This window comes from Oryctolagus cuniculus, chromosome 18 (genome assembly GCF_051225735.1).
Source record: "Oryctolagus cuniculus isolate XC-2025 breed Fujian yellow rabbit chromosome 18, ASM5122573v1, whole genome shotgun sequence".
Taxonomy (NCBI): domain Eukaryota; kingdom Metazoa; phylum Chordata; class Mammalia; order Lagomorpha; family Leporidae; genus Oryctolagus; species Oryctolagus cuniculus.
The window spans coordinates 64,315,859-64,340,784 of NC_142884.1; the positions used below are offsets into that span (position 1 = coordinate 64,315,859).

A 24,926-nucleotide genomic window follows, 5' to 3' on the forward strand; every position below is an offset into this window, starting at 1 on the left:
AAAACAGTAGCCATTCTGTGCGTTCCGGACCGAGGCTCACCTGTGGTTCCACGGGACCACTCTGCTTGGGGTGTCAGGATGATGAAGGTGGAGGGGTTGTTATCATCTGCTGCGATTGGACAGCTGTGCCAGCCCTTCCCCCACACTCAAGGCTCACCTCTGTTGCCGATTCCCAGTCAGCCTCCGCGGTTTCTGGGAGTCTGGGTTGACCCCTCCATGAGACGTCGGTACTCCAGCTGTCTCCTGTACATGCCTGCACCTCCACCTCCTTGCCCGTCTCAGGGCGGAGGGAGAAAGGCGTTCCTGTTAGAGGGTTGTGCCTTGCACCCAGCACACAGTAGGCACTCAGGAAGCGCTGGGTGCTTCTAGGACATACTCGCTACTGTTGCTTGGTGGCCTCCTCTTGTGGGCTGACCCTGGCTTTGGTTTTGAGGGGCTGCAGCGACTGAGTGTGAGGGATCCTGTTCTGGAGCCGACAGAGGAGAGCTGAGGTGCCCGCGTCGGCTCCAGGAGTCCTGCTGACATTCCTGTCCCAGGCTGACACTGTCCCGAGCCAGCAGCTTGGCACTTGTCCTCTCGTGGCCATTTTGCGGTGGACACTTCCGGCCCTTGGCTGGGCGTGGGCTCGGTCCAGAGGAAGACATGACCTCCGGTGGGGGGTGGGGTGGGGAGTGGGCTCTGGGTGTGGCTGGGAAGTTGAGGCTCAGGGCTTGTGAGTCTTCTTCTAATGGAATTTCCCATCACTTACTGCCCTGCTGATTTCTGATCAATGAAAATGAAATTGCATCACCTCCTCAGAGGCTCCACGTATGCCTGCTGCTTCTAGCTGTGTCAGTTCCGGTAAAATAATCTCATCAGGCGTGTGAGAGGGTAATAGGAAATAAAAATAAAAACCCACAATTAGCAAGAGGCCTTGCAGCTGAGTAACACTTTCCATCCCAGAGGCAGAAAGGGCTGGGTCGAGAGAGCTCGGGAAAGCGTCCCTCCAGGAAAAGGCAGTGTCCCCTAGGCCCCTTCTTCTCCCTTCTTCTCTCTTTCTCATCCCCTGAATTTCATTGTCCCCTTACCAGGTGAGGATGGCTTGAAATTGCGCACGGGTGGTTGGATGCTGCCCGGCTTCCGGGGACAGCCGACGGCCCCGTGGTGAGCACGTGCCGGGGTGGCGTTGGCCCGTCTCTTTCTCGGGTCCCCCACGTGTAGGCAGTAAACAAGCTGCAGAAAATTCTGGCGTCTCTTAGTGACGTGTACGGAGAGCGAGTTTTCCTCTGATCAGGGCCGGGGCGTCTGCTTGGTCTGGGGGCAGCCGGAGGCCGAGCTCAGCTGGTGGAGTAGACTTTCCAGAGGTGGTTCATTTCCGTTCCGAGACTCCAGCGCTCCCGTTCGTGGGCCGCGAAAACCTCGGCTGCCCCCGCTGCGTGACTCTGTGCAGCCCCCAGAGTGTGTCGTGAGCACGTGGCTCTGTGTCAGGCGTTGTTGGCTTCTGTGAATGCCTGGGAGTGCGGCGAGCGTCTGCCCGCACCAGCCCGGCATCTTTCGGTAAGACCTGGGGGAGGGCGGACGCTGTCTCTGGAACTTCCTGCTGCCTGTGTGTGTGGAGCTTGCTAAGTCATAAGGCCCAGCCCACAGAGGAACCAAGGCCAAAGAAGCCAGGCTGGGAAAAGAAAGGGCCTGCGTGGATGTGGGAGCCTGTGGGTTCTCCCAAGAGAAGGCCAGCGAAAACCAGGCTGTACCCCCGTGGTCTCACAGGAGGAGCAAGCCACACGCAGGCCGGTTGGGCGGTTCTGGTTCTCCTGGGCGGTTGTGGGACAGTGTGCCCATCATCCCGAGAGCAGAGCATATCAAGGGCTGTCAAGAAATGGCTGCCCTCAGTCCCCCACAGTGGACCGCCGCTTGGATTGTGGCAGGCCCCTGGGAAGGCTTTTGAGCATCTGGGGCACTGGTGCAGATGAACCAAAGTCTCAGGGCCTCGATCTGCCCTGCCCTGAACTGTGGGGCCTCGGGGCCGTTGCTTGTCTTGCCAGGAAGCTGTGTGCTGTGACCGTGGAGCCTGGTTCTTTGAATGTGGTGGATGTCAGGCCACAGGGACCACCCTGGGACGTGGAAGGACAGGCTCTGGCATCCTCAGAGTGGGAAGACCCCTGGATGGTGGCGTAGATAGGGTGAATCCCAGCAGCCACATAGGGTGCTGTGTGCTGCCACCACACCCCTGATGGGTGCCTGCAGGGATCTCAGGGGAGCACACCTGCTGTCATGGGAACCAGAAGGTGGGGTCTGTGTTGATAGCAGGGACGCTGTGTACGTTGTAGGTCCTGCATAGATACTTGCTGTGTGTCCCCAATCACCAGCGGCCGTGGAGGGCGGAGATCAGCATCACGCGTAGGATCTTTGTTACAGCTAAGGCTGGTAGAGCCCAAACCCCCGCAGTCTCTGTGTGACTGAAGCCAGAGAACTTGGCCCTATGAAGCAGCCATGTTTGATTGCTTTCCCTCAATCTCTGGGATCTGCAAGAGGAACGTCCAAAGTTTTCTCTTGTTCTGGCGCTAAGATTAGAAGCTTGGGTGGACGGTGTGGTGGGGTAAGCAGAGCCTGGGGGAGAATGGAGAAGAGGGTGCAGTTTAAGCTTGGGTGGAAGGTGTGGTGGGGTGAGCAGAGCCTGGGGGAGAATGGAGAAGAGGGTGCAGTTTGAGAAAGGAAGCCAGCGATCTTTGTATTAACATGCATTTTTCATACATGTGCGTGTTTGCACAGATGTTTCTCCTCTCTCATGCTAGACACTTAGCACAAGGTCTTGATCTACATTGATCACGTTTTATGACTTGAACTGGCAATTTCTCCCCCAGGACCAGACCTAACCAGGGTGTTCAGGAAGCCATTAAGGAAAAATATGTAACCACACTTATTCCCAAACTCAATTGTTCCATCTTAGCAATGCTCAGATGAGTGACTTTCAAGCATAATTAATCCAAGTACTATTTAACATGGCCTTGGTCATTCTTCTTAGCAGCTGTTGACCCAAAAGTAGCAGCACTGGGGCAGCAGGCAGGAGAAGGCCCCCCTAAGTGCCATTTTTGCTGAGTTTGGGAGAGCGTGATGATGACCCACAGAAGCCTGGTTCCTTGGGTGGCTTCTGGGAGGTGGAGGAAGTGTGAACTCTTGGGACTTGATGCCTTAGCAAAACATTTCCTTTTGTAGTTTCACCCAACTACCAAGGCCACTCTTGGAAGTGGCCAGGGGTAAATGGGTCTCAGTAGGTTTTTCTTGATTAAAAGTAGCAGTGCTTATAGTGGACTGCATAATTATCGTGTGGGTTGGAGGGGGTGCTGTGAAGAGGAGAAGGTGTGACTACCGCCCCTCCCCCTGCCCTTTGCCTTCTTTTGTTGAGTTTTCAGCCTTGGCATCGGGAGTCTTGATCTCACACTGGTAGCAGAGTCTGGGTCCGCCTCAGCCCACCCTGAAGTGCTCAGGTCCTGGTGCTGATTCTCGCCACAGCCCTCCTTTGCAGCAGGGGAATCAAACTTGGAAATAACTCCCTAGGCCCCGAGGGTTTGCGGACTACCTGCCATGCGGTTCGCACCTCGGGGCTCCAGGTGGCCCGGTGCGTGACTTCGGAGGGAATTGTGTGTGCCGATCTGGGGGCAGGGTGAGGGAGTGCCGGGGGACTCGCTGTGCCCGCGTGGCTCGCGCCGAGTGTCGAGGAAGCTCAGTGCCCACAACCTGAGGAGTTCTCTGCAGGTGCCTGGCCAAAGTGTGCAGCTCTGTGGTCCTGGGAGACTGTGCGTGTGTGGTCTGCCTTCACAGGGACGGTGCCCTCTTCACACACACACACACACACACACACACACACACACACCCGCTTCCTTTCCCACCTTATTTAGTGCTCTCTTTTGCTCCCTATTCCTTGAAAAGCCACGTGAGTTCACGAGCCAGGTTGATGTCAGGGGCCGCTTGCGTGTGCTTGCCTCCCTGTTCACAAGCCTTCGCAGCCCAAGCCTTGTTTGCTTTGTCACGCTGCCAGTTCCGGAGCCTCGTGCCAGAGCAAGCTGCTGAGGGTGAGCCCCCCTCCCACCAGGGGGCTGGCTTCCCGCTGAGGGGAAAACAACCCTCCCTCTCCAAGGGGTCCTTGCGGAGCTGCCTGCTGAGGGAGACTTCGCTTCCCCCAAGGCCACCGCAGCTTCCCCACTGTCCCTGGGATACGAGTTAGTGCAGTGGCTGGAGAGGGCACCTTTCCTCTCCCTGGGAGTCACGTGGGGTTTCCCAGGTGCTGGAAGTAGCTGCCACTGAGCCGCAGAGAAGCAGCTGCTGTCCTCTTGCGCATTTGTCCTCACGTACATCAGATGTCTGTAAAAGAAGTCCTAAGGCCAGGGGCTGCCTCTCCCTGCATTCCCAAAACTGCACCTGCAAGCAGAGATTCTGCCCAGGTTTAACTTGGCAGAAAGAATTGTGCTGCCTTGCTGGCGCTGCGGCTCACGAGGCTAATCCTCCGCCTGCAGTGCCAGCACCCTGGGTTCTAGTCTCGGTTGGGGCACTGGGTTCTGTCCTGGTTGTTCCTCTTCCAGTCCAGCTCTCTGCTGTGGTCTGGGAAGGCAGTGGAGGATGGCCCAAGTGCTTGGGCCTGGCACCCGCATGGGAGATCAGGAGGAAGCACCTGGCTCCTGCCTTCGGATTGGTGCAGTGTGCCGGCCGTGGCGGCCATTGGGGGGTAAACCAATGGAAAAAGGAAGACCTTTCTCTCTCTCTCTCTTTCTCTCTCTCTCTAACTCTGCCTGTCAAAAAAAAATAATAATAAATAAATAAAAATAATTGTCCTGCCTTGTGTCACAGCGGGCACCTCCATTGAGACGCATGTTCTGCTTCCGGGCCACCTGATAAGAACTCAGGGCCCTGAGAGCTCGTCTTCCCACCCCACCAGCGAGCGCGGCTTCGATGGCCCCTTTGCAGGAGCCTGGGCCCCGGGAGAGTCACTGCAAACTGTGCGTCCTGCCTGATTTTCACGAACGTCCCGCCACCCCAACGAACAGAGTTACTACGTTTAGGGACTTGCTTAGCTTCCTGGATTTCTGTTGTTTTGACCAGCTATTTGAGATGGCCAGAATGAGGGCTGTCTCTGTAAGCGTCAGTGATTTTTGGAATAGGAAACGATACACCTAATTCTGTCTGCCACAGAAATACTGGAGTAGAAAGAGTGCCTAAGCATCTGAATGATTGGGACTTTGATTTTTTTTTTTTTTCGGTGTGATGTGACGTCACACGTTCTCCACTAAAGCTGTTTAAGATGCTTCCTTGAAAGTGCTCTGTTTTGCTTTTTATCTTGCACATTGTGCCCAGCCCTGTGTGAGGAGATGAACAGAAGGACAAGCTGATGTTTGCTCTCAGGCATCTCTTGGTCAAGTGGTAGAGATAAAAGTAACTGAGATGAAAGAAGGAGCGATCCTTTCAATGACAAGCAGCTTGGTGATCCTCACTGCAGGAGTGCAGGGAGCAGAATTCTTCATGCTTGACTCACGGGACAGGATGTCACTGCATGCGTGAAACTTGAGTTTGTGTTTCTGAAGACCGGTCTGAGGTTTGGGTACAAGTTGGGGAAGGGAAAGGATATTCAAAGGACCTGGTGCTGCAGAAGCAGAGACAGGGATGCACAAGAGCTGGGGACGTGGTGGGGAGCTCGGAGGGAAGTGACAGAGATGATCGGGTAGTGCAGTAGACCGCCCTGTTTCTATGGCTGGAGTTTGTCCTGCTCAGTCCTTAGTCTGAAGATACTAAGTGGAAAATCAGCAGTTCCTCGGCTTTAAGTTGTATGCTGTTCTGAGTAGCATGGGGAAGCCTCGTGCCATGCCATTGCGCTCCCTTGGAATGTGACTCATCCCTTTGTCTAGCCTAGCTGTGCTTGTGTGCGCTGCCTGCCCGGTGGTCACCTAGCGGCTGCCTGGGTTGTCAGCGGACTCTCAGCATCTCAGTGCTTGTGTCCAGAGCACCTGTATTTTACTCTCTTACACCATCACAGCTCTGAAGCACAGGAGCCGTGGTGCAGGCAGTTCAGGTATGCCCAAGACAGCTTCCTTTCAGTGGAAAGGCCGAGAAAGAAAACAAAAAGTCATGTGCTGAGCCTGCTAAAATTAAGATCTACAAAAAGAACAAATTTTCCAGCCATGAAAATATGAAGAAGAAAAAAAAAATGTTACTAGTTTTGTAGTTGAACCTCAAATTGCGTACATTACAGCCAAAGTGCTTCCTCAAGATGGAAATAGCACTGAGTTACAGGACCTGGTTCTGGGTGAGGTTTCCAGCTTGCGCTGGGGGCGTTGGAACACATTTCCTGCAGGTAAAGCAGGCTACTCTAGAGTGGGGGTAAGATCTTAGAGAAGACTGAGTGTTTGGGGAGTTGGTTCTTGGATGCGAGAGGCACCAGATGAACTTGACACTGGGAAGGCTAGACTCACCTTGCTGTTTTCTGCAGTCAAGGATGGTACCAAATGATCCTTCCAAAGAGATCAGGGTAGTTCCCTGTGGACAGGTGGAGTCCCGCCGAGTTTTGAGAGATGAAGCTGGCCACTTAGAGCAGGCTGTGGTCTGCTGAAAGTATGAGACGCGTGTTCAAACGCTAAGTCCGCAATGGAGATTTTTGTTTTGGGAGTCAACTCATAATTTCAGTAATTGAAACCACAGAAGTAGTTAAGGTAGTTGATGTACAGAGATAAGAGCAGAGAGCCAAGGGGAGAAAGTGTGATGATGTTTAAATGCTATAGGAGAGCAGAGGAGGGGTTTTCTGTGGGTTGAAATGATAGAGAACTTTATTGAGTAAGTGGAAGAGTGTATCCATGGAGAGCTGTAGCAACGGGGAGAGGAAGGCAGGGTAGACATCACAGAGGAGGGGGAAAAGAGCAGGAAAGGTTGTCTGTGAATTTTAGGAAGTCTCTGTCAGCGGTTTTGAATGCCAAGGAGCTTGGAGGACGTGAAAGCGGAAGAGAAGTCACCGACCAAGACCCAGAGAGCGATGCTGATGTTGGAGAAGGGTTAGGTCTTGGAGGTGTTGGGTCTTCTGACAGGTGTCAGGCTGTCACTCCCGAGCACCTGGCCCTGACCTCTGAGTGTGTTTATTACATCCCACAGTGGGTCCTGCGGCACAGGAGAACGTGCACATGCGCGGTGCACTTCCGCCCTCTGTAGTCGTGCAGGGCAGGGGGACTGGCCCGAGCCGAGAAAGGTGGGTGCTGAGAGGCTGGAGCCGTGAGTGAGGCGTGCTCGTTTGAGGGAGTCGGCATCGGAGAAAAGGGTGAAGGGTGGGGGGTGAGGTCCGAACTGCAATGTGAGCAGCTGGGGCTCCATCCAGGAGCTCACGGCACAGTGGACGGTTCCAGGGAGTCCAGCGGAAGGGGTGGCCAGTGAAACCTTGCAGCACCCTCTCACTAGTCACTGTGGAGGGGACTGTGCAGCTCTGCCATGGAAATGAGAGGCGGTTCACAGAGAAAGGGCACTTGCTGGTGAGTGTCTGCAGGCGGGCTCCGTTTTACTTGCAGAGAATTGAGGTTGAGAGGAATGCCCTCTCTCACCTGTCCAGTTAGAAACTTTTGGAAAAAAAACGAAGTGATATCCACTGTTGAGGGTGCCAAGAATTCATGTTCACGTGCCAGTGTGAGTGGGAGTTGGAAGGACCTTCCTAGAGGGTGCTCACGTGTGCCAGAGAGCGTGACGTGTTCCCAGTGTCTGAGCCAGAAACTCTCCTTTGAGGTGTGTGTTAGGGAATGTGATGTGTTAGGGCCTGGATATAGAGCACTAAGGGAGGCTTAGCTGGTTTCAGAGATGGCTAACCTAGTGTGCAACTCGTGGGAGATGCTCACCCCCATGCCCCTGAGTTTCCTTGTCTGTGAAGTGGGCTACCTCAAGGATCAGAAGAAACAGATTCTTTAAAAAAACAGTGCTTTAGCACCGTACCTCGTTCTACTAGGGGGCTCTGCTGTTCATTTTTATTATTTGGTTGTTAACATCTGTTCAAAGATTTATGGGTATTGATTGCAGAATTTACAGCAAAGTATTGCCAATCGTTTAGATGTGGTAATAGCATTTTTGTGAAATCACACCACATCCATGCAGTGCAGTATCTGTGCAGTTGCTTTAACTTAGGAGGAGTGTTCAGGGTCGCAGGAAGATCTCATACTGAGTTACATGAGAAGAGCAGCCCCACGAGGAGCGGTGCAGCCTGAAGCTGGCAAAGAAAATCTCTGGCCACCAGCAAGCAGAGGCAAACATCCTGAGAAGCTCTCTGCCACCCATGATTTTCTAGTTGTCTGGTAGAATTGTGATTAATTCTTGTTTTTTAATTTGAGAGAGAAATAGAGCTCTCTGATATGCTGGTTCTGGAGCTGGATCTGTCCAAAGCCAGGAGCCAGGAGCTTCCTCTGGGTCTCCCATGTGGGGCCCAAGCACTTGGACCAGCTTCCACTGCTCTCCCAAGGCACATCAGCAGGGAGCTGGATCGGAAGTGGAGCATCCAGGACTCTGACACCCACATGGGATGCCCGCACTGCAGGAGGAGGCTTAACCATTTATGCCACTGTGCTAGCTCCCCAACCATTTTTTTTTTAAATGATGAACTGTTACACTACTTTAATCAGGAGAAGTCATCAAAAATACACTGATATCAAGAGATGCCAGATGGAATCTGTAATCGTTTCAGCTTTCACTGTGCAGCCCAGGAGCAGGAATGGAGAGATCGAAAATGGTCTCTTTGGAGAGGGAGTTTGTGGGCAGTCGGGAGGAGATGAAGTTCTGGTGCCGGTACAGGGATCATTGAAGTGTTGGCGGTGATGTGTGTGGAGAGGTGTCCAGTTTAACTGCAGAAGCACCAGGGGATGGGTGGGGATTGCAGTGAGAGCCAGGCACCTGCCAGGTGGGAGGTAGTAGGTAAAACTGCTGAGTTTGACTGGGGTGGGGGTAGGAGCTGTTTCCAGTGTGTGAGGGGATTGGGGCTTCATGGTGATTCAGTCCCCATCAGGAGCCTCTTTCAGACCAGGAACCAGCAAAGGATGCTGGTCTTTGATCTTGGGGATGTGGTGGAAAGGCCTCCACGTGACCCAGGGGGGATGCTTAAGAAGTACCCAAGTGTTGGGATGCCAATACTGAGTAGCTGGTTAAATTGTCCGAAGTTTGTAGAAAACAATGGCATGCAGGTAATGGCTGGTAGCTCTTGGTTTTGTTACTGAATGTATGGATTTGGTTGTTGCTGGACTGTGGATGTATGTGTGTGTATACATTTACATTTGTTCTATTTATTTGAAGGGCAGAGAGAGGGAGAGATATTGAGAGTTTGAGATCTTCCATCCATTGGTTTACTTCCCAGTGCTTGTCCCGGGTGGGCCTGGGCTAGGGTGAAGCCAGGAATCAGTTACTCATTCCCAGTCTCCCATGTGGATGGCAGGAACCCCAGACCTTGAGCCACCACCTGCTGCCTCTGAGGGTGCACATGAGCAGGAATCAGGAGGAGAGCTGGGATTCACACCCAGGCACTCTGATGCAGGATGCCCGTGTCCTGTGTTCCTAGTTGCAGACCCCAGTGCCCACCCCCAAAACAGTGTTGACTTGCTCGTAGGACCAGCTCTTCTGTGCAGCACCTGCAGCTTGGGCTCCTGGCTTGTGCCTCTCGTGCTACCCCCACTCCTGCTCTGACCAGAGTGTGCGGTGACTGCGGCTTCCCTGTGGAATGGACTGAGCGGGCAGTTTGCACTTGAGGCTGATTGATATTCACACTGGAAATAGCACCCATGCACTTATTAGCAAACACAAAGCCCAGTGCCTGGACACTTCTTTGCTGTGCCTTCTGGGCAGTGGCTGTCCAGCAGCACAAGGGACCTGTGGAAGCACCGTGCTCTCTGGCCTGGCCACAGCTACAGTCATTCTTTAGGATTCTGGGAGTAGCGGACAAGCAGGTGGACTCTCACCTTTCTGTGTTTTAACACTTCCTGGCTTTGCAGCAGCCATTGACAAACTGTGTCACTGTGTTAAAGCACACAGTGGGATTGGATTCGGTTCTGCACTGCATTCCCAGTTCCACAGATGCCCCCGTCATTGTCTTTGCCCACCTCGGCATCTGGGTTGCCTTTGGGGGTGTTTTTCGTAAGGAGGTGAAGTTACTGGGGGGAGGGGATGGTGTATTTGTTGATGTGTGTTTTTCTCTCCAGTGAGCTCTGTCCACTGCTGGAGTTTGTTGTCTGTGGTGGCTGCTCTTGTCTTTTTATTTGGAACTGCCTTTTGCCAGGTAGGGAAGTCTGTCCAGAGGCGGGGTCTTGAGTGTCTCCGGTAGATGGCTCCGGGTTGCGTTACTTGAAATTCCGCCCGAGGTGCACTGGCCCTCGTCTGCTCCAGCTTGAGGGCTCCACTGGACACCTCTGGGCGAGAGCACGGGAAGAGCAGCTTCCTGTTCCTGACTCTGTTCACTGCCTTGTCCAGCCCCCGGCCTCCTCCCTCCCACCAAGCTGTGCCAGGAATCAGTTTCCCGTAAAGAGCACATCAGGGCTCGGCTGTTCATGCCTGCTTTTGGAAGTCCCCTACATGGTTTTCACTTTGGGCAGTTTATTTTTTCATAATTTCAGGTGTACGGGAAAGTTGTTAGGATTAAATGATTCTGGACCCTTCCATCCTGACTCCTCCCATGCTAACATCATGCCATGCCTCTGTGTGTGTGTGTGTGTGTGTGTGTAAATACGTGTGTATACACACATATACCCACTCATGCTTTCCCCAAAACATTTGAAGTTTGAGACATCATGCTCACAGGTACATATTTCTTCAGAACAACTCATTCTCCTAGATAACCACATCATTTGCATCCAAATTAGGACATGAATACTCATTCGTCTACCGTTAGCCTGTTTACAGACCGTATTCAGATTTTGCCAGTTGCCCCAGTTTTGTCCTTTATAGAAAAAGAACATCCCAGGTAATGGTCTCTGTTGCATTGTATTTTTCATATTCTTGAATCTGAAACATTTCTTCAGTCTTTTTCATATCATTGACATGGCTTGCTTTTATAATTTTTTTTAATTTGTGTTTACTTGTTTTTAAAAAATTATTTATCTGAAAAGCAGAGTTAGAGACAGAGGGGTTGGGAAGAGGTTGATTGACGGGTATTTCATCTCCTGATACACTTCCTACATGCTTGTAGTGGCCAGAACCAGAGAGAGAGAAAGATGTAACCTTTCTCTGCTGTTTTACTTCCCAAATAGCTGCAACAGCTAGGGCTGGGCAAGATGGAAGCCAGGAATTCTATCTGATTCTTCCACATGTGGGCAGGGGCCCAAGGTCTGGGGATGTTTCCTGCTGCTGTCCCAGGCACATTAGCAGGGAGCTGGTTCAGAAGTGGAGCAGCCAGGTCTCCAACCAGTGCCCCTGTGGGATGCTGGCCTTTTAGGCTGCTGCCCAGCTAGCTGTGCCACAAACGTCGGTGCCTATTTGTTTGAAAAGCAGAGACCGAGAAGGAGAGAGAGAACTCCCCTACCCACTGGTTCCCAGCAGCGGGGCTCCCAGGCTGAAGCCAGGAGCTGGGACCTCAATCCTGGTCTCCCCCGTGGCTGGCACTGCTATCTCTGAGCAGCGTAGGACATTCTGTAGACTGTCCTTGGTTTGAATTTGTCTGATGTTCCTTCGTGATTAGATTCAGGCTCTGTGTCTTTGGCAGGAGTGCCGGGGAGGGATGTTGTGTTCCGGGTGCATCCTATCAGCAGGCACGCGGTGTCTCTTTGTCTCCTTGCTGGTGGCGTGAACTTTGAGTTCTGACTCAGGTGGCGTCTGCCAGGTTTCTCCACTGTGAAGTTCGCGTTTTCCATTTGTAATTAATAAGCATCTGTGGGGAGATGCTTTGAGACTGTAAAACTCCTGTCGCTGTTGAAACTTCCCTCCGTTGGTTTTAGTGTCCACTGATTATTTCCTGAATGAATAATGATGGTAGTTACTAAAGGGTGATTTTCTAACCCCATAATTCTTGTTACGTCCGTTAATTGGGTTTCTATTCCAAGGAAGAACTTTGCTTTCACCCTCTTTTTTTTTTTTTTTAAATGAAATTATGTATGCGTTGTGGTGCAGGGGCTTAAGCAGCCATGTGGGGCCCCAGCATCCCAGATCAGAGTGCCAGTTCAAGTCCCGGCTACTCTGCTTCTGATCCAGCTCCCTGCTGATGCATCGGGAAGGCAGCTGATCATGGCTTAACCACTGGGCCCTCGCCACCTATGTGGGAGACCTGGATGGAGTTCCGGCTCCTGGCGTCAGCCTGACGTAGCCTAAGCCGTTGTGGGCATTTGGAAGAGCAAATCAGTGTTTGGAGATTTTCTCTTTGTGTCTCTAGTTCTGTTTCTCTCTGTTGCTCTGCCTTTCAAGTAGATGAAAATAAACATTTTTAAAGAAGCGTCAGATTAGCGAGTTATTGTTTTATGTGCTGTCCTGCAAACCTTTAGGCCCACTTATTTTCCTGCTCGAATTGCCCCTCGTGTGCCTCTGCAGCCTGGTGCTGTGCTATTTTTGCGCATCTTCCTCGCTCTTTGAGCACAAAGATGCTCCCAGCTCACTTTGCGCTGTCCCTGCACTGGTTCTGGAATTGGCCATTAAGAAAAAAAGAACTGGCCATTTGTCCAAGGAGCCCTGGTTTCATTTGTTGGACGATTGCACTGGACATTTCTTAAACTAAGAAAAAAGGAGAGGAATGTGGTTTAGGGGTCGTCTTTTTCCTTTCCATGTGTTACTTCTCCCATGACCTTAATTTCCCCCATTGTTTTATTCAGCAATTATTAAGCAGTTATGCTACAATTATGCTTGGGGGTAGCGGACACAAAATGACCCTTGGAGCATGAACTGGTGCTGGTCCTGGCCTAGTGGCAGAGACAGGCCAGGCAGTGGATCTGCACAGCTGTGTGGTCACCCAGATGTGCAGTGTGCCGCCGCGTGTGAAACACGGGAGAAGGTGACATCTGCTTGAGTAGACGCAGTTCAGTGCTCAGGAAATGGCCAGACGCTTTACTTTTTTTTTTTTTTTTTAAAGATTTATTTTATTTATCTGAAAGACAAAGTTACAGAGAGGCAGAGTGAGAGAGAGAGAGGTCTTCCATTTTTATCATTAATCAGCTTCATTTTTATCATTCTGAAGTTTCACGTTGTTTGGGCCTTTTGTTCCAACTTGTCCATCTACTTTGTCAAGATGCCACTGTCAGGGCCAGCGCCGTGGCTCACTTGGTTAATCCTCTGCCTGCGGCGCCCACATCCCATATGGGCACCAGTTCTAGTCCCGGCTGCCCCTCTTCCAGTCCAGCTCTCTGCTGTGGCCAGGGAGTGCAGTGGAGGATGGCCCAAGTGCTTGGGCCCTGCACCTGTGTGGGAGACCAGGAGGAGGTGCCTGGCTCCTGGCTTCAGATCAGCACAGGCATTTGGGGGGTGAACCAACAGAAAGAAGACCTTTCTCTCTCTCTCTCTCTCTCTCATTGCTAACTCTACCTCTCAAATAAAAGAATAAATTAGCTAATTTAAAAAAAAAAAGACGGCACTGTTGAGTGTTAGTTCTTCCTCTTGGCTTTGTGTGTCTGCAGATTTGGGTGTAGGCTTGGCCTTGTCCCTGAAATTGCTGACTTACAGGAACAGAAGACAGACATCACAGTCTTGAGGCATGTTATCAGATACTCCGACCTTCAATTGCCACTTCAGGTCATGGCGTTGGCCAGCTTCTAGCTGTCAGCCGGACTTTGTTATCGGAAAGACATTTTGCTTTCCTGGATCTAAAGAAAGACACCTTTTGGGATACCTTGCTGAAATCAAAACCAGCCTTTGTTGCATGTCTCAGATCCGGGCGTCTGCATAGGCTATGGTCTGGTTTATTTTATGTGTTTTCTTAGCACCTACAGTTAACAGCTACTTCCCAAGGATTCTCCCAGAGACTGCTGAATGCCTTCTAAGCCTATACAGAACTTGTGATATGCCAGCTTGGCCTCCCAGCTTCAGTGCCTGTACTGTGTCCACAGTGATGTGTGCACACCACACACTGGCCTCCTCCCTCACTTCATGTGACTTCTGAGTGATTTTGATGCTCCAGTATTCTGTTTAAGAAATAGGTGTTGGTGTTGGTGCTGTGCTATAATGGATTAATTAAGCCACCATCTGCAGTGCTGGCATCCCATAGGGGCACTGGTTTGCTTCCTGGCTATTCCACTTCCCATCCAGCTCCCTGCCAGTGTGCCTGTGGAAGTCATAGAAGATGGCCCAAGTCCTTGAGCCCCTGCAACCACATGGGAGACCCAGAAGACACTCCTGGCTCCTGGCTTTGGCCTGGCCCTGCCCCCGGCCATTGCAGCCATTTAGGGACTAAACCAGCAGATGGAAGATCTCTGTCTCTCCTTTTCTTTCTATAACTCTGCCTTTCAAATAAATCTTAAACAAAAGAAAAGAAGGCCGCCGCCGCGGCTCACTAGGCTAATCCTCTGCCTTGCGGCGCTGGCACACCGGGTTCTAGTCCCGGTCGGGGCACCGGATTCTGTCCCGGTTGCCCCCCTTCCAGGCCAGCTCTCTGCTGTGGCCAGGGAGTGCAGTGGAGGATGGCCCAAGTGCTTGGGCCCTGCACCCCATGGGAGACCAGGAGAAGCACCTGGCTCCTGCCATCCTATCAGCATGGTGCGCTGGCCGCGGCGGCCATTGGAGGGTGAACCAACGACAAAAGGAAGACCTTTCTCTCTGTCTCTCTCTCTCACTGTCCACTCTGCCTGTCAAAAATAAAAAAAAAAATAAATAAAAGAAAAAGAAAAGAAATGGGTGTTAAGGAAAAAACAAGGTCCAGTGACCTGGAGCACAAACCCCACAGCTGGCCTATCTGGTTTGCTACCTCGGGCAGCCTCAGTTTTCCCATATTTGAAATGGGGATGGAAATGGCATCCATCTCCTAGAGCAGGCACGAGGGTCGGAGTCCTGTCGTACTCAATGGCCTTAGCAGTGCCTCACTCACTAAGGGACGGCTTCCATCTGAAGGCTTTAATTTAGAAAGCTTTAGGAATAAGGGCACAAAGCAGGAAATGATGCCACCTGTCACCCTGTCCCCTTGAAATCACCTTAATATAAATCTCTAGCATTTCCACGTGCATGTCTATGTGTGCGTTGTTCAATTAGCATCCATGTGATCATTTTCCCACGCTGCAAGTAGTTCTTTAAAGGAATCATTTTCCTAGCATCCCGGGGCGCTCTTTGCCCTGTGGTTTGTTTAGAGTCTGCGTTAGCCTGGTTATTTCCAACTTCCTTTGCCCTGCCGCGGATGCAGTGGTGAGTATCTTACATCTCCATGCGTCCCAGTGTTGTTTCCTCAGAGCAAGTTCCCAGCTGCGGGAAATGCACAAAGGGCATGTGCATTAAAATATTTTAAAAATTAAAATTTCCTGATGGGGTAGAAATAGAGATCTTCATCTGCTGGTTCACTCTCGCAAGTGACCACAATAGCCAGGGCTGGGCCAGGTCAAAGCCCGGAGCCTGGAACTCCCTGCTCATCTCCTCTGTGGATGGCAGGCCATCACCTGCTACCTCCCCAGTTGCACGTTAGGAGGAAGCTGGAATTGGGAATGGAGCCATGACTGGACCCCAGGCAGGCATCCCAAGCAGCATCCTATCCATGGGCCAAACGCCCACCCCAGCGTGTGTGCCGGGGGCTCGCTGCTTCTCCCTGCAGGTAGCGAGTCCCTGGAGGCCCTGGAGATGGGGCATCCTCACCCACGCTGACGTGATGCCACACATGGGTTATTCACAGAGGCAACAGTTTCACTGTCTCTATTCTCTCTTTGTTTTTCTTTCCTTCCCCTTTGTTTCCCTTCTTGGTTTTCTGCCAAACAGCCTCTTGTGAAAGGACCGCCTAATTAACCCTGTGCTAATTAACAATTTAAAATTACACAGTGCAACTGTTCATGTTTAATTCTCTGGGAGCTGCAGCAACAGCAGGAGCCCCCTCCCCTTCCTCCCCCGGCACCCGCTCCCCACAGCTTCCCAGTAACTGTTGCATCTCTCCCAGCCCTGTCTCCTTATAGCAAGGGGCTGAGCCTTTGGAGTTGAAGAGGGGGAACAGTGCCTGATGAATGGGTAGCTACAGGGCAACGGGGTGGGGTTGGAGCACTGTAATGTTTGCAGAGTAAAATTGATACATGCAGGGGCCGGCGCTGTGGCGCAGTAGGTTAATCCTCTGCCTGCGGTGCTGGCATCCCATATGGGCACTGGTTCTAGTCCCGGCTGCTCCTCTTCCAATCTAGCTCTCTGCAATGGCCTGGGAAAGCAGTGGGGGATAACCCAGGTCCTTGGGCCCCCACACCTGTGTGGGAGACCCAGAGGAAGTTCCTGGTTCCTCTTGGCTTAGGATCAGTGCAGCTCCGGCCGTTGTGGCCATTTGGGGAGTGAACCAGCAGATGGAAGACCTTTCTCTCTGTCTCTCCTTCTCACTGTCTGTAATTCTAACTTTCAAATAAATATAAAATTGATACATGCAAAGGTAGGACTTTGCAGAGGGGAGTTATAAGCTGGGAGGTGAGCCGGCGCCGTGGCTCAATAGGCTAATCCTCCACCTTGCGGCGCCGGCACACCGGGTTCTAGTCCCGGTTGGGGTGCCGGATTCTGTCCCGGTTGCTCCTCTTCCAGGCCAGCTCTCTGCTATGGCCAGGGAGTGCAGTGGAGGAAGGCCCAGGTGCTTGGGCCCTGCACCCCATGGGAGACCAGGAAAAGCACCTGGATCCTGGCTCCTGCCATTGGATCAGCGCGGTGCGCCGGCTGCAGCGGCGGCCATTGGAGGGTGAACCAACGGCAAAGGAAGACCTTTCTCTCTCTGTCTCTCTCTCACTGTCCACTCTGCCTGTCAAATAAATAAATAAATAAATAAATAAGCTGGGAGGTGCAGAGGTTGAGGGGTTCTTGACGAAGGTGTTCGAACTTTGCTTTTCTCCAAGTTTAACAGCTAAGCAGAGTAGGGACGGGGAAGGTGTACAAATTCTAGCCAGGCCACTCTTACGTCCTCTTTGTAACTGCCTTGTTGGAAAGATGCATGTGAAAATCTGCTTGAGGAGGGAGCCGGCACTGTGGTGTAGCTGGTACAGCCACTGCCTGGGATGCCGGCATCCCATACTGGCACTGGTTCTTGTCCCGGCTGCTCCACTTTGAATCCAGCTTCCTGCTAATGGCTTGGAAAAAGCAGCGGAAGATGGCCCAAGTGCTTGGGCCCCTGCAATCCATGTGGGAGACCCAGATGAAGCTCCTGGCTCCTGCTTGGCTTGTGGCCACCTGCGGAATAAACCAGTGGATGGATAATCTCTACCTCTCTCCCTCTCTCTAACTCTTTCAAGTAAATAAATAAATGATTTTGAAAGAATAAGTCTTGAGGGGCAGGTGTTTTCCCTACCTGTTCAGTTACCCACATCCCATATCAGAATGTCTGGGTTCGAGTCCCAGCTTCACCCTCAGTTCTGACTTCCTGTTAACGCACTCCCTTGGTGAGCAGCAGTGAAGACACGAGTTCTCGGGTCCCTGCCACCCACATGGGAGACCTGGATTCATTGTCCAGCGTTTAGCTTTGGCCTGGCCCAGCCCTGGTGGTGGCAGGCATTTAGGGAATGGATCAGCAGACGGGAGCATGCTCTGTGTCTGCCTCTCTGTCTTTGGAGGTCTCTGTCTCCCTGCCTTTTCAATGAACAGAATCTTAAGGGAGTCCTTGAAACACACACACAGTAGTGGGATCTTGTGCAGTACTCCTGGATGTGCATGAAGAGGATTTAGGGGTAACCAGTGGGAGAGAAGTGGCCTGTGGCAAGGGGTGAGGAAGTGCGAGTTTGCATGAGGGCTGGCCCCGGATTGGGTGAAGGACTGGGCTGGGGCGCAGAGCCCGGGGGCCCCGAGGCCAGGCGTGCACACTGGGTGGCGGGTCTGCTGGTGGAAATGCAGGGACCTGTTCGGTTCCCAGGCTGCCCTCTGTAACTGCAGATCATTGATTTTACGGGAAACCGTGTTTACAGACAGAGTGCTGATCGACCTGCCGAGTTGACTTCTGCCTCCTTAAGTAAGAACTACCTTTTTCTTATTGACTGGCTGATAAACAGAGCGAGAGTGACGAGAGTGATGGCCGCCGCTGGGTGGGTGGGAGAGTGGTGGATGCCCCAGTCCTTGAGCTGCAGGATGGGACAGGTGGAAGAGATTTGCCTCTGTGCCACTCGCCCCTCTATCCCCATCTGTGCACCCCCAGGGGCACAGGTGAGCGGGAACCTTAGGTCCAGCCTCCCCTGGTTGTCTGGCAATCCAGGTAGCATGCACAGGTGAGTTGGAGATGTGGTGGCAGGGAAGGCCTCACACTTTAAAGCACTCCCCAGGGATAGTGTGAAAATTCAGGTTCCGATGGGGTGGGGACTGCTGAGTGTGTGCGTTTTCCGCAGGCTCTCAGTGAGCACCAGCTAGTAGGCTGTGAACCACACTTGGCATAGTAGCCTGAAAGCAGGTCAACATGGACGAGAAGAAGCCTGGTGCAGGCACCCACCTGTGTTCCCCCCACCCGTATCTGTTTATTTTTTAATTGAAAGAGTGACAGAGGAAAAGGGAGAGACAGAGACAGAAAAAATGAGATACCTTCTGAGGGAGAAAAAGAGTGATGCCTACCAGCCAGGCTGGGCTAGGCTGAGGCCAGGAGCCAGGAATGCCATCCAGGTCTCCCATGTGGGTGGCAGGGACCCAGACACTTGAGCCGTCATCTGTGGCTTCCCAGGCACACTAGCAGGAAGCTGGTTCGCAAGCAGAGTAGCTGGAACTGGAACCAGACACTCTAATGTGGGAGGTAGGTGTCCCAAGCAATGGCTGTGGCCTGCTGTGCCACAAGCCTGTCCCTGTCACCTGTACCTTCACAGGCCATCGCCCGTGGACGGGTGAGCCCTAGTAGCCCCCAACTTGGGGTCCTGTGTCTTTCAGAGGTGGGCCCAGTGCCCTGGCCTGCCTTGGATTTGAAATCCATGGGAGTGAGTTTTAAGGAGTTCAGCTCCTTAGCCGGACAGTTTGTGGAGGAGGAGGAGGAGGAAAAGCCCACCAATTAATTGGTAAACGCTTGCAGGTTTCTCTGGCCCAGCCCAGGCTGGAGAAGAGATTGGCTTCGCTGTCGATAAACAAGTCCCTGGTGCAGCATCAAAGCCGTTCTCCTTTATCAATCGTGGCCTCCCCTTCCCGCATGTTCCTGTAACTTACCAAGCATTTATGACATTGATTTTACAATCGGGCTGTTAACCCTCCCACCCCTTCAGGCCTGCTAACCTTTTAGGCCTGAGCTGTCAATCACTTGTCAGCCAGCCAATCAGCAGCATCCTTAGGAAGCGTCTCCCTGCATTCTCACCTGTATCCCCCTCTCTCAGCCTTGCAGGAAGGCCCTCTTTAGTGTCCTCATCTCTGCAAGGGGAACCTGGTGGTCACGTGCGCTGAGCTTGCAGCCTGAGCTGTGGGGATGTGGGTGTCTGTGCACATGGAGTTTAACAAAATTGTGGCACATCCTTCCAAGAAGTTATTTCTCCTGAGAGTCCGGGTTATCCTGCCTTCCCAGTCTTTTCCCGAGGGGGAGCTGTTGGCTCACTGTGCAGTCAAAAATCAACATATGGGGGAAAAAAGACAAGACAGAGGTTGTGTTGTGGGGGGAGGGGAGAGAGCCAGCCCGGGGAGGCCTTGGTCAGCGAGGTGTGAAAGGGATGGGGAGTCCGAGGGAGGAGGAGCAGAGGAGGGGCGGCAGGGGCCGGGGGCTTGGCCAGGCGCTGAGCTGCGGTGGTCACCTGCTGCCCTCCCCGGGGCCACGTTCAGTTCCTCCCAGGGTGTGTTCCGTTCAGTAGCATGGAAAAGCGCCAGGCTGAAGGGCAGTTGCTTGGGCAGCGATTGATGGCTCAGAGGCAGGTGTGGGACCGGGGTTCCCCAACTGAGCTGCCATCGCGGACTGTCACCAGGCGCATGGGCAGGGGGCGAGGGTCCTGTTGGCGCTCCCTGCAAAGACCCATCTCCTCGCCTGCGCCTCTGTGTTTGGCCTGTAGCCTGCTTGGTCAGGGGCAAGAGGGTCCTCCCGGCTGGGGTAGAAGGCATGGGGGCCAGGAGACCTGTCTTGTCTTGAACTTGGTAGTGGTCAGGGTGGCCGTCGGGCCCACGTTGAGAGTCAGCCCCTCTGCTTTACTGCTTGGAAGGTGGGACCTGTGCCCGCACAGGGACTCAGCCAGGGCTGTCCGGACAGCGTCCCCAACTCTGCAGCCCCTTTTCCTGGGGGTACTGGGCCTCCCTGGTGACCACCACAGAGGGTGCCGTCAGCCTCCGGGACATTCGCCTTAGCTGGCCCCAGGTGCAGCTGGGGCCTCCATTGCTGTGACCTCGCCGCGCGCAGGAAGCAGCCCAACCCTCGACCGCTGGGACTCTGTGCCCATCACCCGCTCGAAGCTGGGCTGGCCGAGGACGGACGTCGAAGCTGGCCTGAAGCCCGACAAGCCTGCTCCCACTCCCGCTCGCCCAGGCCCTGACCCGCACCCGGACCCGGCTGCCGCCTCGCCCGCTCTCTGGCCCTCTGCGGGCTGCGTCCAGGGCCCGCCCCGGTGCCGCGTGCGCTGTCTTCGTGTTGTGGGTGTGGACAGAAGCCTCCTAGTGGGCTCCGTGCGTGCGGGACCTAAGCCTCGGCCCTCCTAACCTCTTTCCTTTCTCTCTCTCTCTCTTTCCCCTCTCTCCCTCCTCCCCCTCGCCTTCGCTCTTCAGGTCCGATCCGTACTGGGTGCAATGAAAGCTCCACGCAGGCCTTACCATGGAAGGCTGTGACTCGCCCGTCGTCTCGGGGAAGGACAATGGGTGCGGGATCCCTCCGCACCAGCAATGGACTGAACTCAACAGCGCCCACCTCCCCGACAAACCCAGTAGCATGGAGCAGCCCGCAGGCGAGAGCCACGGGCCCCTGGACGGCCTGAGGGCCCCCTTCCCTGAGCGCCTGGCGGAGGGCGCGGGCCCGGCCGCGCCGCCCGCCGAGCCCGCCAGCAAGGAGGTGAGCTGCAGCGAGTGCTCGGCCTCCTTCGCCAGCCTGCAGACCTACATGGAGCACCACTGCCCCGGCGCGCGCCCCGCGCCGCCCCTGCGGGAGGAGAGCGCCAGCGACACCGGCGGCGAGGAGGGCGACGAGGAGAGCGACGTGGAGAACCTGGCGGGGGAGATCGTGTACCAGCCCGACGGCTCCGCCTACATAGTGGAGAGCCTGAGCCAGCTGGCCCCGGGCGGGGGCGCCGGCGCGGGGGGCGGCGCGGGCGGCAGCGGCAGCAGCGGCAGCAGCGGCAGCAGCAGCGGGCCCCTCGCCTCGCTCTTCCTGGGCTCGCTGCCCGGGGCGGCGGCGTCGGGCCCGCCGGGGGAGTCGTCGTCGGCGTGCGCCGCCCCCGGCTACCCGCAGATCATCAACACCTTCCACATAGCCTCATCCTTCGGGAAGTGGTTCGACGGCCCAGACCAGGCTTTCCCGAATACCTCAGCCCTGGCGGGGCTCAGCCCCGTCCTGCACAGCTTCCGCGTTTTCGACGTGCGACACAAAAGCAACAAGGATTACCTGAACAGCGACGGCTCTGCCAAGAGCTCCTGCGTATCCAAAGATGTCCCCAACAATGTGGACCTGTCCAAGTTCGACGGCTTCGTGCTCTACGGCAAGAGGAAGCCCATCCTGATGTGCTTCCTGTGCAAGCTCTCCTTCGGGTACGTCCGCTCCTTCGTGACCCACGCGGTGCACGACCACCGCATGACCCTGAGCGATGACGAGCGGAAAATTCTTAGCAATAAGAACATCTCCGCCATCATCCAGGGCATCGGCAAGGACAAGGAGCCTCTCGTGAGCTTTCTGGAACCAAAAAACAAGAACTTCCAGCACCCCCTGGTTTCCACAGCCAACCTCATGGGCCCCGGACACAGCTTCTACGGCAAGTTCAGTGGCATCTGCATGGAAGGGGAGGAGGCCGGCCCCCCCGGCCCCGCCTCCTCGGGCCCCGAGCAGCCCCAGGCCGGGCTCTTGACCCCCGGCACCCTCTTGAACCTTGGCGGGCTCACCAGCTCAGTCCTGAAGACGCCCATTACCTCAGTCCCCCTGGGGCCTCTGGCTTCCAGCCCTGCCAGGTCCTCAGAGGGCAAGGACTGCGGGGCGGCCGAAGGGGAGAAGCAAGACGCGGGCGACGCCGACTGCTTCTCCGAGAAGGCAGAGCCGGCTGAGGAGGAGGCAGAGGAGGAAGAGGAGGAGGAAGAGGCGGAGGAGGAGGAGGAGGAAGAGGAGGAGGAGGAGGAGGAGGAAGAGGAGGAGGAAGACGACGAGGGGTGCAAAGGACTCTTTCCGAGTGAGTTGGACGACGACCTGGAGGACAGGCCCCACGAGGAGTCTGGAGCCGCAGCGGGCGGTAGCGGCCAAAAGGACCTTGCTCTCTCAAACCAAAGCATTTCTAACTCCCCCCTAATGCCTAACGTGCTCCAGACCCTGTCGAGGAGCACGGCTTCTACTAGTTCTAATTCCGCTTCTTCCTTTGTTGTCTTTGATGGTGCGAACAGGAGGAATCGTTTAAGCTTTAACAGTGAGGGCGTCAGGGCCACCGTGGCAGAGGGCGGCAGGAGGCTGGACTTCGCCGACGAAAGTGCCAATAAAGACAATGCCACAGCACCAGAACCAAATGAAAGCACGGAGGGCGAGGACGGGGGCTTCGCCCCCCAGCACCAGCACGCTGGCTCCCTCTGTGAGCTTGGGGTCGGGGAGTGCCCCTCGGGGAGCGGTGTGGAGTGCCCCAAGTGCGACACGGTCCTGGGCTCCTCCCGCTCCCTGGGCGGCCACATGACCATGATGCATTCTCGTAACTCGTGTAAGACACTCAAGTGCCCCAAGTGCAACTGGCACTATAAGTACCAGCAGACGCTGGAGGCACACATGAAGGAGAAGCACCCGGAGCCGGGGGGCTCCTGTGTCTACTGCAAGAGCGGGCAGCCCCACCCCCGGCTGGCGCGAGGCGAGAGCTACACGTGTGGTTACAAGCCTTTCCGCTGCGAGGTGTGTAACTACTCCACAACGACCAAAGGCAACCTCAGTATTCATATGCAGTCCGACAAGCATCTCAACAACATGCAGAACCTGCAGAACGGAGGTGGGGAGCAGGTGTTCAGCCACTCGGCCGGGGCGGCGGCGGCTGCGGCGGCCGCAGCGGCCGCGGCGGCCAACATCGGCGGCGCCTGTGGGGCCCCCTCGCCCACCAAACCAAAAACCAAGCCCACCTGGCGCTGCGAGGTGTGCGACTACGAGACCAACGTGGCCAGGAACCTGCGCATCCACATGACCAGCGAGAAGCACATGCACAACATGATGTTGCTGCAGCAGAACATGACCCAGATCCAGCACAACCGGCACCTGGGCCTCGGCAGCCTGCCCGCGCCCGCCGAGGCCGAGCTCTACCAGTACTACCTGGCCCAGAACATGAACCTGCCCAACCTGAAGATGGACAGCGCCGCCTCCGACACCCAGTTCATGATGAGCGGATTCCAGCTGGACCCCGCAGGGCCCATGGCCGCCATGACGCCTGCTCTAGGTGAGGCTGTCTCCACGTGTGTGCACGTGCGTGTGTGTGTGTGTGCGCGTGTGCATGGCAGGAGTTTGGACTGGGAGTGTGGCAAATGGGCTGAGCTGGTTCTCTTGATGCGTAGATTTTTGTCTTCCTCAGTTGCTGTGTAAACTGGGGTATCTTAAAATCAAGTCACCCCGCCCTGAGAACCCCTGGAACTCTGCGGACCAGTGGACAATTTCATGCCTTCACAACAGAGATGTGATGGAACTGAGGCTGTGGAGGGCTGGGGTTGAGATTCGAGTGTGTCATCCAGTTGTTGGCTTGTGGTCAACCTTCCTTACTGTTCTCATTTTCCTCCTCCTCTGTCTCTTGAAAAGTCGCCATCATCACTCCAGACTTCTGGGTCCCATTGAATCCTGATTGGAACAGGAAACTGTAGGTGGGATACTCATCTCCCTACAAGGGAAGAGGACAGCTCTTTCAGTAATTTAACTAGGGACGGTCGTCCCCATAGGACAGATCTGCGACCACGACTGGTTCTGCGCCTAGTCCGAGGCCGCCCAGACCGGGTTCCCCAAGGCTCCCCGTGGGTTTCCGAGGCTCTCGATGCAAGAGACGTGTTCATTTTCTTTCCTTCCTTGTGTTGTGGATGAGTTGTTGGTGATTAGCATACTTGGGACTTAATTGGGAATTAAATTGCTCTGGGGACATTATATTGAGTGGTATGATAGATGAAAAATGAATAAACTGAAAAATTGTCCATCAAAGAAAGCGAGGTTTTCTTAGAAGCTGGATCCTGGCTCATGGAGCCTCCACTGGTTGCTGTTAAAATCACCCTCGTTAGTGAAGCCAACTTGGCTGTGTCCACCCCCTGTCCTCTCCAGTTGGCTTAATATTTGGAGAAGAGGAGCAAGCATAGATGAGGAAATTTCAGAAGGTTTGTGGAAAGCATTCGTGATTGCAAAAGTGCTGCCTGAATTTCAAATATTTTTGTACTCCGTTTGCATGAGCTTTTGGAAGTCCCCTCGTACTGAGAATGACAAGTCCTTAGGTAGGAGGCGTCGTGGACACCTGGTAAGAAAATCCAGCCGTGGGTCTCGTGAGCACCCGTGCTGCTCCTGTCCCGCTTCCCCCGTTCTGGGGTCTCCGTTCCCTGACCCTGCTGACTAGCCCTCCTGGGAGCAGCGGCGACTGCCCGTTGCAGGGTGTGAGGAAGTACCTGTGTCCTGGGAGGGCTTAGGTGGGGGTGGGGGACACACGCCACCTGCCCTGGCCTTTAGGTGTGTGGTGTTTCGGTGCTGCCCTATTGCTGATAAATTGCATTTCAGAGCTTTCAATTTTTTTTTTTCTGCTGTGCATTTAAATTTGGATCCTTGGTACTTGGGTCTT

General features: G+C 54.3%; 1 protein-coding gene across 4 annotated transcripts in view; it reads left to right on the forward strand.

Annotated features, from left to right (window-relative positions):
* The window catches only part of ZFHX3 (zinc finger homeobox 3), a 254,770-nt gene that overhangs the window by 70,084 nt on the left and 159,760 nt on the right, over nt 1-24,926 (forward strand). For 2 of the 4 annotated variants that reach the window (XM_070062681.2, XM_070062680.2), the window contains exon 2: nt 20,731-23,561. The exons of the other annotated variants lie outside the window; for them this stretch is intronic. In XM_070062681.2, the coding sequence (XP_069918782.1) occupies nt 20,777-23,561 (2,785 nt within the window). In that variant the 5' untranslated portion in view covers nt 20,731-20,776. The remainder of the gene's footprint in view (nt 1-20,730; nt 23,562-24,926) is intronic. 4 annotated transcript variants of the gene reach the window in all.